Raw genomic sequence first — 15,399 nt, forward strand, 5'->3', positions numbered from 1 at the left:
CAAGATGAAATGACAAATGGATGAGTAGGAGGAACATGCAAAATCACAGAACGTCCAATCATATATACATGTTCATATCACGTCAAGCTATGTAGTGAGTTTCAGTTGATTACTGATTAGAGCACTTCATTACATCTCTATGAAACATGGAAACACATAGCCTTGAATTACCATATTAAACACATTCATAGGGCTTCTCTTCAGTCTGATTCATTCATGAAAGGGAAGCATATAGAAATGTACAAAGGTTTTGTTATACTAAAACTATTCACAAGGTTTTCTCTCCAGTATACTTTCTTTCAAGGCTTTGAAAAAATGTGACATGCAGAGGGTTTACTGGTTATATTCATAGGGTTTCACTCCCGTATGAAATCTTTCATCCTTTTGGAGATCACAGCAATGTGCAAAGGCCTTACAATATTGAGTATATTCATTGGGTTTCATTCCAGTATGAAATCTGTCATGCCTTTGGAGATCAATGTAATGTGTGAAGTCTTTAACACCTTGATTACGTTCACAGGGTTTCTCTCCAGTATGTGTTCTTTTATTATTTTGGAGATTTCCGCTTTGTGAAAAGGCTTTCTCCCACATTACATTTTTATGGCTTCCCTCCAGTTATGTGTTCTTTTATGCACTTTGAGACAACTGGGTTATGAAAAGGATTTAACACACTGATTGCATTCATAAGGTTTCTTTGCAATGTGAATTTTTTCATGTCTCTGAAGACCACTACTACACGCAATGGCTTTACAGTTTTGATTATATTCGTAGGATATCTCTCCATTATATGTTCCTTTATGCCTTTGAAGACTACTAGGTTTTGAAAAGGCATTACCACATTGATTATATTCCTAAGGTTTGTCTCCAGTATGTGTCCTTTTGTGCACTTGGAGACCACTGGATTGTGAAAAGGCTTTACCACAGTGATTACATTCGTAGGGTTTCTCCCCAGTATGTGTCCTTTTGTGCACTTGGAGAGCATTAGACTGTGTAAAGGCTTTACCACACTGATTACATTTATAGGGTTTCTCTCCAGTATGTGTTCTTTTATGCACTTGGAGTGTACCGAGTTGTGAAAAGGCTTTACAGCATTGACTACATTCATAGGGTTTCTCTCCAGTATGTGTTCTTTTATGCACGTGGAGTATACTGTGGTTTGAAAAGGCTTTACCACAGTGACTACATTCATAGGGTTTTTCTCCAGTATGTGTTCTCTTATGAATGTGGAGATTAATCAATTGTGAAAAGGCTTTCCCACACTGATAACATTCATAGGGCTTCTCTCCAGTATGTGTTCTTTTATGCCTTTCGAGATTTCTGCATTGTGAAAATGCTTTCCCACACTGATTACATTGAAAGGGTTTTTCTCCAGTATGTGTTCTTTTGTGCATTCGGATACCACTGGGTTGGGAAAAGGCTTTACCATACTGCTTACATTCATGCTTCTCAAAAATATGTCTTCTTTCATTCCTGTAAAGATAATTGGGTATCTATAAGATTTACCATAGTCAGTACACTGATGAATCTATTTGTCAGTGTAAATTAAGTTTGCAATTTCGCCTAATTGTAAAATGAAGTTTCCTCTTAATGTGTTATCACTTTGTTTACTTTCATATCTACTCCCTCGACTGTGGGTATTTTGTACCTTCCAAGATACCTTTGGTGGTAAGAAACTTTATTACATGCCTCCCTTATACCATCATTTTCATGTAAGTGGGTTTTCACATATTTAAAAAAGACCTAGGAGTCAGCTTTATCAGTGACTGAATTCATAAACTTTCCTGTTGTTAGTGACATACTACATTTGTAAATGAACCATAATAGACATAACAGTTTCCACAGGTCCAGAAATTATATGGATTTTCTGTAGTGAGAGGTTTTTTGGCTATAGTCCCAATGAGTTTGAAAAACTCATTAAGTATGTTAGTATAATTTATTAATAGTCCCCTGCTTTGCCTAGACTTTCTGAATGTGATGATTAGAAAAGAATGCTGGAGTTATTTGAGGCCAAACAATGCAATTCAGAGGGTGGGAGAAAAGCCAGTTGTAGTAAGTTAGCTAGGAGAGTTGTTCGACCAGAATTCGAAAGTACAAGATAGGGTGTGCATATGAAGCAGTAATTCACACAGGCTGAAATCTTCTGAACCTAAGATAGATAGTATGGAACTTAGAAGCTGCCCTGCTCAGGCCAAGAATAGCAGACAGAGAAGCAGTAATCCTTGGAGATAGGAATTAAGAGAGGTAAAGTACAGTCCTTTATATAGTAATAGCTGTTTAGCAAGGGTTTCACCATCTTCTCTCATTTCAAATTGCCTTGCGAACATAAATAATATACCTGACAGTGAGGAACATGGGATTGTGAGAATTTAATATTCCTTAATACTCTTAGAGTGGTGTTTGTTTTTACACTGTTGCTTTCTTTAAAACTTCTGGGACGCATTAAAGTTTTTTCACAGGGTTGGCGAGATGGCTTGGAGTTTAATAGCACTGGTGGTTCCTCCAGATGTCCTGAGCTCAATTCCCTGAAAATACAAGGTGGCTCACAACCATCTATAATGAGATCCTGTGCCTTCTTCTGGTGTGCAGGCAGAATAACATATAAATAATGAATAAATAAATCATCTTTAAAAATTATATTCACAAGAATATTTATATCAACTTTCATGAAATAATTACCTTTCATATCTTCTAGAAGGTTGATAATGTTCTTCCATATTATGGTCTTCCCAATTGTAGCCTAAAATATGTACCAGAAAGGGTATGATATATTATTGAAAATTAGGTAAATTTTCTGTTACTATGTTCAGTAAATCTCAGAAACATGCCTGATTTTTCACCTCAATCATCCTGATTCTAATGGAAATTATATAAGAGCATCAATAAAAACAAACAACATTAACAACAGATGACCACTTTACGTTAATAGTGAGAGAAAATTCACTGTCTTACCTATAGCTGTAAGGTGCTTGCAGGTCTCTATCATCACATCTTTGTAGAGACTCTTCTGGGAAGGATTCAGCAAGGCCCACTCTTCCCGAGTGAAGTTCATATTCACATCAGCATAGGTAATTGAATTCTAAATGATCCCATACATGAGTATAATAGAAAGCACAATGGTGACAACAGTGTAAATGCATTCTTCATTGACAATATATTCATATAATTCTGGTGCTTCCCTGACATCTCCTGACACAGAAGTTTCAATGTACTCACCAAGTCATTTTAGAAGGAAACTAAATGAGGAGGTTCACCTCATTTCAGCAACCTTTGAATAGAATGCAGCCTTTCAAGAGAAATGAAAAGTAACAGACATAAAAGAAAGCAAGACATGCAAGTAGATGAATAGCACAGACCACAAATAACAGAAATTGTATGCACAATTACTAACTACAAAAATTAGGGGCAAGCAGGATGTACTGGTTCATGACTTTAATTCCAGCACTCAGGAGGCAGAGGTATGTGTATCTCGTTGAGTCAGGGGCCAGCCCAGCCTCTGAAACAAGTTTCATGACATCCAGAGGTACATTTAAGACCTGAATCCACCACAATCATTCAAATAAGAAAGATACAAAGAACTCCATGGTATTTCTGAAGTTCCTACAAAGAATTATATATTCACTACATTTCTGTATCTATCTTCCAGAAACCTGAAGTGTCCTAGTTTAAACTGTAATATTAATGAAAGCTAACTGAAAAGGAATGCACGTTCAAACAGGTACAAATGCACAGGTGAAAACATTAGTATTAGAATAGTTGGTCATATATGGGCAACATAAGGCAGTTGAGGTGGCTCAGCAATGAAAAGCTCTTGTTAGTCAGGAAATAACTGGGCTCAATTGCCAGTGGTTACATGGAAGCTCACAACCACCCATTACTCCAAATTCTGAAACTCTGAGGCCATCTGCTGACTATTGTGAGGACCAGGTACACAAGAGTTGCAGAGTTACACATACAGGCAAAATACTACTCATATCCACCAAGATAAAAACTCAAAACAAGCACAAGAGGCAGGAAGAATGTCACACACCTGCAATCCAATGACTCAGAAGTCTCAGGCAGTAGTAATGTCATGAACACATGACATCCTGAGACTAAGAATATACTCAATGGCAAATACTAAAATATAAGGGTGGATGTGGATCAGCACAATAGCACATGCTAGGCCATGCTGGCATGGAGACTAAAGCGGTATACTGGGGATCTTCCCCAATATCTTTGTTACCACAAACACAATTCTCAGGATCTTCTCTAGTGCTCCAACTGAACACGTGTGGCTCCTTTCCCTCCATACCATCCAGCAAACATAACACCATGAATACAGTAGACAAGCAGGCCATTAAAATAACAACACTCATCCAAAACACTTTCTGAAAATTCAGAGTGCTAAAAGAACCCCAAGAACAAAACTCCCACACATCAAATCAGCACTTAGTCCTATAATTGCCCCAAACCCAGATGCCTAGATACCAGTTTAGGAATAGATTCAAGAAAAATCAGGCAATATGTCACCACATGAGCTCAGCTATATTACCACAGCAGGGACTAACTATCTGAAAATTACAAAACTTTTTACAGAAACATAAAGGAATATATCTTCTCATCATTTCATGAAACATCCTCTATAACTGACCACATACTCAGACACAATGTAAGTTTTTAGAGCACATTTAAATAACATCCTGTATCCTATCAGACCACAATGGCTTAAGGCTGGATATATATATATAGCATCAGAAAGAACACAAAGCTTACAAACTCAATGAAAGTGAATAACCTTTGACCAAGGGAAAAATGGTTTCAAACAGAAATAAAACATTTCAAAAGCACAGAATTCACAGAAAATAAATACATATCACATGCAAACTCATGGAAAATAATGAGGAATGAAAAGTGATGCTAAAAGGAAACTTCATAGCACAAAGTGCCTACATAAAGATACTGGAGAACATTCATACCATCCATGTATCAGCAGACCTGAAATGTCTAGAAGAAAAATATGTAAGCACACAAAAGGAGTAGAGATCAAGAAATTATCAAACTGAGAGCAGAAAAAAAATATAAAGAGGTGATAAAGAATCCAAAAAATAAAGGTTTGGGATTTTGAGAAAATTTACAAGATGGACACACTCTAATCAAACTAACGAAAAGAGAGAGAATATATCAAATTATAAAATCGGTAATTGTATTAAAATTTTTTGTTTCTTTAAAATTCCACTCATGTTATGTGAATGTGTTTTCTTAAACTTCAAGGTGTGGAGCACGAGGATGCTTCAGATCGTCCACAGCTGTTAGTTATGATTGTCTCGTGCTCTAGCAGGACTGTGGTTTTGCCACCTGCACATAGTTATTTCTGAGTCTTCTGGAGAGGGTACACATGCAGAGCCATGAGAGAGCCTGTGGTCTTTGAAGAAGAAAGAAGCTGCTGCTCTTCCTGATGCTGTTCACCCACACTGGTACTGTGTTTGTCACTGCTGCTTTGTTGGGCTGCTGGATATCTGGTGACTAAGACGTATTGCCCCAAAGATCCTGACCACCCTAATCTACAGGATGCTGTTAAAGAGATCTATATTTCTTTCCCCTCTAGCATTCTCTCTCCTTTACTTATTGTGGGTTTTGGAAGGAATAAGGGTTGTAAGGGAGGTATAGGTTTAAGAATCCTAATAAAGGGCTGAAGAGATGGCTTAGGTTAGGAGCACTGGCTGCTCTTCCAATAAACCCAAATCAAAGAGATTTAAACAAACAGTGCCATTTGCTGTTTGCTGTTTCAGTGGGCTTCTGGAAGCCACACAAGTGAGACAGGTATTGCACTAAAAAAACCCAATGACTCTTATCAGCATTAAGAAGTCAGAGATATGCATTCCTTTTCTGTACTAACTGATTTCTCTTCTAACCAGGGGTGGTGGGTGGAAGGGAGGTAGAGGTACTGAAAAACAATGAATAAAGTAGGTATTTGAAAAAGGAAAGCCTACAGTGTTGCTCTCAGCAATATGAAATAAAATTCCTAGTTGAAAAAAAACCTCATGTCACATTTTGTATTCTTTCCATATCTTAACTTGTGGCATTCCTGCTCATTTCATTCCAAAGCAATACTTTTGCTTCTTAAAAACAAACAATCAAACAAACAAAGAAAAAATTAAACAGCACCTTTAAGGTATCTCTTCCCACGTCTTATACTTCAGGTCACCTGTGCCTGTGCCCTTCTTTCAAAATACCCACTACTGTGTGGCTACATCTGAAAGCCAGAACCCATTTGTGTTCTCCTGGACAGATTTCTTCAGACGGAAGACTATTCCAGAATCCGAAGAACAACTACTGGAGGTGTCTCCATATTTGACTTCAAGATCTACTAATAGCAATAGTGATAAAAACTGCATGGTACTGGCATAGAAATAAGCTGATTGATCAATGCAACAAAATCAAAGACCCAGAAATAAATCCACACACCTATGCACAATTGCCTTCTGACAAAGGAGCCAAAACCATACAATGCAAAAAGACAGAATCTTCAACAAATAGTGCTGCTCCAAACACATGTCCATATATAGAAAAAAGCAAACAGATACATATTTCTCACCCTGAACAAAACTCAAGTTCAAGTGGGACAAAAACTTAAACACAAAGCTAGATTTCTGAAATGTGCAAGAGGAGAAAGTGGGTAACACTCTTGAACTCATTGGTACAAGAGACAACTCCCTGAACAGAACACCTGCTGTGCAGGCTCTAAGACCTACAACTAATAAATGGAGCATCTTGAATCTCAAAAGCTTTGTAAAGAAATAGACACTATCAATATGAGAAGATGGCTATCTACAGATTGAGAAAAGCTCTTCACCACCCTACATCTGGAAAAGGGCTAATATCTGGAATTATATTAAAGAAATCAAGAAATAAAGAACCAACAGACCAAATAATCCAATTAGTAATAGGACACAGCAATAGAGAATTCTCAACAGTGCTTTAAAAAGTACTTTAAAAAGTACTCAATATCCGTATTCTTCAGGGAAATGCAAATTAAATCTGTCTGTGAGACTACATCTTACACCTGTCAGAATGACTATGGCCAAAACCTCAAGTAGCAACACATGCTGGCAAGGATGTGCAGAAAGGGGAACACTCCTCCATTTCTGGAAGGGGAGCAAATTTATATAACCACATTGGAAATCAATCTGGCAATTTCTCAGAAAACTGGGAAAAGACACACCGAAAGACCCAGCTATACCACTCCTGGGCACACACCAGAAAGTTGCTCCACCATCCAACAAGGACATTCCCTCAACCATGCTTATAGCAGCATTATTTCTACTAACCAGAAACTGGAAACAATCTCTATGCCTCTCAACTGAAGAATGGATAAAGAAACTGATATTTACACAATAGAATACTACCCAGCCACTAAAAACAAGGAAATCATGAAATTTTCAGGCAAATGGATGCAACTAGAAAAGATCTTCGTGAGTGACATGACATAGACCTAGAAAGACACACAGAGAAGACAGTAGTAAGCCTCAAGGACAACATACACAGGACAATGAGATTCCCTTTTAGAGGACAGAGCTGTAGATTCTCCTCCTCACCAGGGAATTCACACTCAGAAAAGCTGACAGGGCAAGGGCCTCTGCCCAGGGCACCACATACATACTGGCTCACAATCCATCCCACTTCTAACATGTGGAACTCTCCTAGCTCAGCAGACCAGCTTTTCTGGGACTGGCATCAATGAACCCCATGGTCTCCATGGCATAGCTTGTGGTCCTGGATATTGATCACTTTAGAAGCACCAGAGAAGAATCTTGGAAAGACTCTGCGAGGTACTTTGTACTGGTCCTCCTTCCTGGTTGTGTAGCTTCCCCAGAGTCCATCATCATTTGCTTAAACCAAGCATTTGGGCCTCAGGGCTCTGGCAGATCCTCTACTGGAGGATTAGAGATAAGGGGACTCAGACAGCACAAACCATCTCAGCTCTGCCCTAGGGGAGACAGAGCCTCAGCCTAGTAAATTAGAAGTTGAATAAATGTTTCCACTCTCCCAGGGTACATATTTATTTTACAAGTCACAGGGTGCTGCATGTATACATTTCATTACCCTCTCACTGTCCAATGCAGCCATCTCTACCTCACAGCTGAGAATTCCTGCATCATCCCTCAGTCAAATGCAAACAGTAACAAAAACTGAAGCCTAAAGGAGCCTTGAAGTTGAAAGAAAAGAGTAGCAAATAAGAGATGAATGAAAAACTGAAAATTAAATGACATGATTCTTCCTAGGTATGGTGGGGAGAAAATTTATTATCCCTAGAAAGGCACACACACCGGCAAGTACTTCTGGGAGAGCCCAAGGTGAACACATCCCTGAGCCATGGGAGGAGAGGGAGGAGAGGAGAGGGGCACGCCAAACCAAGGGACTATGACAGTAAATAATAGATGAAACAGATTAGGTAACCAAATTGGGTAGATAACAGAAAGTAGTGGATGCTGGGTTAAGGGCCCGAGCCCTGGGCTAGAGGGCAGTGTATGCCAGCCAGAGCCTGTAAACAGGGAGCGAATCGGCGATGCTGGGCAAACCTGGTAGCTAATTCTGCTCTGAACTGTTAAATAGGCCCCTCAGCCATTTGTCCCAGGATTTCAGTCTTAACAGTGCCCAGGTTGCCACATCCAGTCTGCTCACAGTCCATCCCACTTCTAACACGTGGGACTCAGTCAGCTCAGCATTCCTAAGGCCAGGACAAAGGACCTCACAAGCAGCTGATGGCTGCCAGGTTCTATCCAGCTGGGGAAGGACCAACCACATAAGCTCCTGCTGCTCAGCCCTCAGCCTCCTACTCCACCACCATGTTGGGGGCTGCGGCCACACACTCACCATGGCGCCATTTTGGAAGTCGCCTGAAACCCCTCACAGGACGCAGCAGCTGAGCTCAGACCACTGGATGCCAAACACTCCTGAGAGCTCAGCTTCCAAATGGAACCTGAAACCTGGCACCCGGAAGAACCCTCCTCTTCCTCTAAGTACAGGATTCATCTGGAAGTCCTGATTGGCCAGTGAGTCTTGAGGGACATGAGCACCTTCCATAGGGTCACAGTGTACTGAAGAGACAAAGCAAAGTGCTTCCTGGCCCAGGCGGAATGAATGCATGTTTGCTAATTACGAAGAGTAGTGAGGGCCTGGCTTAGGGAGGAAGCTCAGGAGAATCCTATGCTCCAGGGAGGGACTTTGGATCCATGATTCGACCTTTGGGTTCATATGTGGAGAATCAGGGTCACACCTTTCCCAAATCGGCAGAGATTTTTTAATTAGATTTGTTCCTGTTGTCTAATAACCTACCCTTCCATCTTTCAGCTTTTTGTAAGCTGTTCCTCCTCCTGGAATCAATTGGGATAGCTTGAACAGCCCATTATTCAACTTGCAGTGGAGTGAACAATCTGTCCACAGGCAGAAGGCTATCACGAATATTAACAATTAAACAGCGATTTTAGGAAACAAAAGGAGATTTTTTGTGACTTCACACTGGTACAGGTTAACTACAGCTACTTTTCACCTGGTAGGTATGAGATAACCTTGGGAGAAAAGCAGGAAACAGATGATACACAATTTGGGGCATGGGTATCTTCCTCATGATAAGGTTAGTTCTTTGTTCTCACTCCTGATTTGGTCCTCTATAGGCCACACAGGACATTTATTGATCATGTACAACTGATTACCTCACTTCACATTGCTACTGTCAACTCATTTCACAGCAAGAAAGCTTTGTCCCTCTTTCTTACCCATTCCCTTTTGTGCTGTGACTTTCAAAGCTCCGATACTGGTCAGTTATCTCACTTCGTACACAGTTCCTCCTTCATTTGTAAGGCACCAATAAAAGTCAGAGAGGTTGGAAAAACTACAGTCCCTTATAGGTCCTAAAAGGCCACTGAACCCCTTCTTATCTCCACTCTAAAGCTGCCCATCTACCCCATCCTTTCCTACAGATGAGATTCTCCCTAAGAGAATTTGGCCTTTCTGCTCATAAAACCCTGGTACTAGGCAAGGAGGTTCCTGGTTTTAGCTGGGCTAAGCCCCTGACCTGCAGTCCTATTTGGTTGATGAACCACTAGCCACATGGTCCAGTTCCATTTCCCCTTTCTCATGCACAGGAATGGCTTCTTCATATTCTCTTCTCTTTGGGAAACATCTAGATTCTCCACTGATATTTGCCCTACTCAAATGTCTCGTACCAAGGAACACTAAGAGTGATCAGATAGTAAAAGTGATTCCCTGTATTTCTTTTCTCAAAGTCCTCTTTCTCTCTTCTTGTTATCCCACTAAATAAAAATACTCTCTGGTTTCTTTTTATACTCTCAAAAGAAATGTGAAAATTAAACTGTAAACCTTAAGGTGACCACATGGTATGAACAATATTAATCATAATTAATTCTCTGTTTATTTTATCTCCTTTTAGATAAGGACAGGAACAGCTCTCATTTTAAATTGGTATGGATTTTTCTAAAAATTCCAAGTTATATTTTACAACATGCTCTACAATATTCTCCAACCCTGGTTCAACATAATTTTTAGATGATGCTAAAATTTCAAGGTTATAAAAGTCTATTCAAATTAGCTAATTTAAAATGCATGTCTAACTGCCTGTGACTTTATTTATTCCTAAATTACTAAATAAATGCTATTATTCCTGCCATGAGCTGCCTGTGATCCGGATATACCACTAGGCTTTCTGGCTAATGCGTTTAGTAAAATAAATTCAAAGGTAATTTTAAAATTGCTTTATAATGTTCTACTATAGTGTTGTTTATTCTAAATCTCACAACTCAAGAGTTAGTAAGTAAAAGTTTTGGCCAAAATACCTTTAAACTATATGATATAGTTCCAAGCATACTATAAATTAATATCTGTTAATTTTAGAGTCATTTATTTATTCATTTTAAAGGTAGGTCATTATGCTATATCTTCACTATAAAGGTTAAAATATTCTTGGTCTTATTTTCTAAATAAAAAAACATTATTAATCTACAGTACAGCCTTAGACATTTTATAAGGTATAGACAATGTTTATGACTTTTAAGGTTCCAACTTAATAGGGACAAAACCTAAAGCCCTAATATTCAATGGTTAACAAATGCAAGTTAACGGTCAGTCATCTCATACATGATCAAGTCCTCTAACATGTCCAAAAATATATTTATATTCCTACAGATGCAAAAATGGTGTCACTGCTATCTTTTTTAATATTTTTACTTTTATTATTACTTACATTTTATTAACTCTGTATTGCAGCTGTATCCCGCTCCCCCATTCTCCTCCCTTTCCCTCACTGCTATCTTAATTGAACAGCTAAGGATGGTCCTTGAGTCACCATACAGGAGCAGGTAATAAGAATAAGAGAGGTGTCTTCCTGACAGGCTCATCTATGGCTTAAACTTTGTTCCAGACCTTGGCTGCTTCTCTGAGACTGTTGGCATTCCCACACAGAAAATAAGAGGTCTTCAGTGCCCCATCCAGTGGGGGTATAGCCTAAAGTCAATTTCACCAGGGGACTGCTTGAAATGCAGCCAAAGGGGACACTGGTCCCATGGCAGCCTCAACAAGCCATGACTACCTGCTGGCAGACTGGTTTCTGGAAGACAAAATGCTCCCATGCAGGCTTGTCCTCTATGCCCAGCCACGGTGGCTTAACCAGTATAACAGCCACAGATACTTCCAGCCTTTCTGCTCCTTGGCCTGGTTGAGAACAAGTGGCTCCTAGATTCAGCGACCCCCACCACCCTTGCTCAGCCCACAGTAACGCTGCAGGTCTGTTTTGGCCTCAAAGTAGGGTTCCATGGTCACATTGTCAATTTCTGGGTTGGGAGACTTCAGAGGCCTCCTCTGTTCTCTTTATATGCAGCAGACCAGGCCTTAAGCCTCACTGGTAGAGTCGTAAGTTCTAGTTTGCTATCACATCCAAAAAACAGGCCACAGATGTAACCTTTTGCCATCCCTTTGGCTAAAGAACAATAAATGTTCACAGCAGTCTCACATCGGTCTCATGGTAGGTAACTAGACACAAAGGCCTAAGGAAAAGAAGTTTAAGTTATAAAGGTTCTACAAAAATGTTTGAGGTTCTAAGAAAGGGTTTTAAGGTTGATAAATGCAAACTTAAAAATTGGTTAAACCTCTTTTCCATAAGGTATAATCATAGTAAAAGTTAAGAACAAATGAGCTTTTGTCCCATCTACTTCATGAAAGGCTTCTGCCTTTCCACAGTTCACCTTTGAATATGTTGATCTTGTTAACACAAAGGTGTATGTCTACCACCTTTTCTGCAATGTGTATTTCATTTCATGTTGCAATGGTGATACTGCCATCTCTAAAAGTTTATCTCCTTTATAAAACTTAAAAGTGATAGTTGTAAGCTGCAAAAACGCCACCTGAATCCACCTCTCAGATCAATTAGGCTCCAGATAAATACTGCACCTATTGTCTATCTTAAAAGGTGAGATTCCTCCCTCTCCCTTCCCTGGTTTTGGAACTCTTCTTTCTTGGCTACCCAGTTGCTATATCCACACATCCAACACCAGTTGACTGATGCTTTCCTTTTCATGTTCCACATAAATATTTCCCTTTGTCTGAGAGACTGATAGGTATCTTTCCATTTCCCTGGGAAAAGGAGGTATCCTCCCTTTTGGCCTACCCCCACACAGATGCCTTCCATTGGTTGAATCTTCTTTTTCTTTTTACCAACAAGGTTCTTGGCTTTCCTTTCCTCTCCTGTGTAGGGGAGAAATTGTGTAACTCCTTTGAACTCACTGGTCTATGAGACAACTTCCTGAATAGAACACCTGCAGCTCAGGCTCTAAAAGATACAATTAAAAAATGGAACAAAAGCTTTTGTAAAGCAGTTGACACTATGAACAAAAGGAAATGGCCATCTACAGATTGAGAAAAGGTCTTCACCACCCTTTATCTGACAAAGAGCTAAAATCCAGAATTATATTAAAGAAATCAAGAAATTAAACATCAACAGACAAAATAATCCAATTAAAAATGGGACACAGGCATAGAGAATTCTCAACAGTGCATAAACACTTAAAAAAGGGCACAACATCCTTACTCATCAGGGAACCGCAAATCAAAACTGTCTGTGAGACTCCATCTTACATTTGTCAGAATGACTATGGCCAGAACCTCAAGTAGCAACACATGCTGGAAAGGATGTACAGAAAGGGGAACACTCCTCCATTGCTGGTGGGGAAGCAAATTTATATAACCACTTTGGATATCAATCTGGCACTTTCTCAGAAACCTGGGAAAAGACACACCTAAAGACCCAGCTATACCACTCCTGGGCACACACCTGAACGTTGTTCCACCATCCAACAAGGACATTCCCTCAACCATGCTCATAGCAGCATCATTTCTACTAACCAGAAACTGGAAACAATCTCTATGCCTCTCAACCGAAGAGTGGGTAAAGAAACTGATATTTACACAATAGAATACTACCCAGCGGTTAAACACAAGGAAATCATGAAATTTTCAGGCAAATGGATGCAACTAGAAAAGATCTTCCTAAGTGACATGACATAGACCCAGAAAGACACACAGAAAATACAGTAGTAAGCCTCAAGGACAACATACACAGGACAATGGGATTCCCTTTTAGAGGACAGAGCCTCAGAGTCTCCTCCTCACCAGGGAATCCACACTCAGAAAAGCTGACAGGGCAAGGGCCTCTGCCCAGGGCACCACATACATACTGGCTCACAATCCATCCCACTTCTAACACGTGGAACTCTCCTAGCTCAGCAAACCAGCTTTTCTGGGACTGGCATCAATGAACCCCATGGTCCCTATGGCATAGCTTGTGGTCCTGGATATTGATCACTATAGAAGCACCAGAGAAGAATCTTAGAAAGACTCTGCAAGGTACTTTGTACTGGTCCTCCTTCCTGGTTGTGTAGCTTCCCCAGAGTCCATCATCATTTGCTTAATCCAAGCATTTGGGCCTCAGGGCTCTGGCAGATCCTCTACTGGAGGATTAGAGATAAGGGGACTCAGACAGCACAAACCATCTCAGCTCTGCTCTAGGGCAGACAGAGCCTCAGCCTAGTAAATTGGTAGTTTAATAAATGTTTCCATTCTCCCAGGGAACATATTTATTTTACAAGTCACAGGGTGCTGCATGTACACATTTCATTACCCTCTCACTGTCCAATGCAGCCATCTCTACCTCACAGCTGAGAATTCCTGCATCATCCCTCAGTCAAATGCAAACAGTAACAAAAACTGAAGCCTAAAGGAGGCTTGAATTTGAAAGAAAAGAGTAGCAAATAAGAGATGAATGAAAAACTAAAAATTAAATGACATGATTCTTCCTAGGTATGGTGGGGAGAAAATTTATTATCCCTAGAAAGGCACACACACCGGCAAGTACTTCTGGGAGGGCCCAAGGTGAACACATCCCTGAGCCATGGGAGGACAGGGAGGAGAGGAGAGGGGCACGCCAAACTATGAGACTATGACAGTAAATAGATGAAACAGATCAGGGAACCAAATTGCGTAAATAACAGAAAGAAAGGCAGCTGGGTTAAGGGCCCGAGCCCTGGGCTCGAGGGCAGTGTATTTCAGCCATAGCCTGTAAACAGGGAGGGACTCGGCGATGCTGGGCAAATTTGGTAGCTAATTCTGCTCTGAACTGTTAAATAGGCACCTCAGCCATTTGTCCCAGGATTTCAGTCTTAACAGTGCCCAGGTCGCCACATCCAGTCTGCTCACAGTCCATCCCACTTCTAACACGTGGGACTCAGTCAGCTCATCATTCCTAAGGCCAGGACAAAGTACCTAACAAGCAGCTGCTGACTGCCAGGTTCCATCCAGCCGGGGAAGGACACCAGCTCCTGCTGCTCAGCCCTCAGCCTCCTACTCCACCACCATGTTGGGTGCTGCAGCCACACACTCACCATGGTGCCGTTTTGGAAGTCGCCTGAAACCCCTCACAGGACGCAGCAGCTGAGCTCAGACCACTGGATGCCAAACACTCCTGAGAGCTCAGCTTCCAAATGGAACCTGAAACCTGGCACCCGGAAGAACCCTCCTCTTCCTCTGAGTACAGGATTCATCTGGAAGTCCTGATTGGCCAGTGAGTCTTGAGGGACATGAGCACCTTCCATAGGGTCACAGTGTACTGAAGAGACAAAGCAAAGTGCTTCCTGGCCCAGGTGAAATGAATGCATGTTTGCTAATTACGAAGAGTAGTGAGGGCCTGGCTTAGGGAGGAAGCTCAGGAGAATCCTATGCTCCAGGAGGGACTTTGGATCCATGATTCGACCTTTGGGTTCATATGTGGAGAATCAGGGTCACACCTTTCCCAAATCGGCAGAGATTTTTTAAGTAGATTTGTTCCTGTTGTCTAATAACCTACCCTTCCATCTT

General features: G+C 40.7%; 1 protein-coding gene across 1 annotated transcript in view; it reads right to left on the minus strand.

Moving 5' to 3' along the window:
• Positions 1–650: 650 nt before the first annotated feature.
• The window catches only part of LOC110543426 (zinc finger protein ZFP2-like), a gene marked incomplete at its 5' end in the record, with an annotated part of 28,695 nt that continues 13,946 nt past the window's right edge, over positions 651–15,399 (minus strand). The window contains 2 exon segments of the mRNA XM_060376231.1: positions 651–717; positions 802–1,441. Coding sequence (XP_060232214.1) covers positions 651–717; positions 802–1,441 — 707 coding nt within the window.

The sequence above is a fragment of the Meriones unguiculatus genome, assembly GCF_030254825.1.
Source record: "Meriones unguiculatus strain TT.TT164.6M chromosome 13 unlocalized genomic scaffold, Bangor_MerUng_6.1 Chr13_unordered_Scaffold_34, whole genome shotgun sequence".
Taxonomy (NCBI): Eukaryota; Metazoa; Chordata; class Mammalia; order Rodentia; family Muridae; genus Meriones; species Meriones unguiculatus.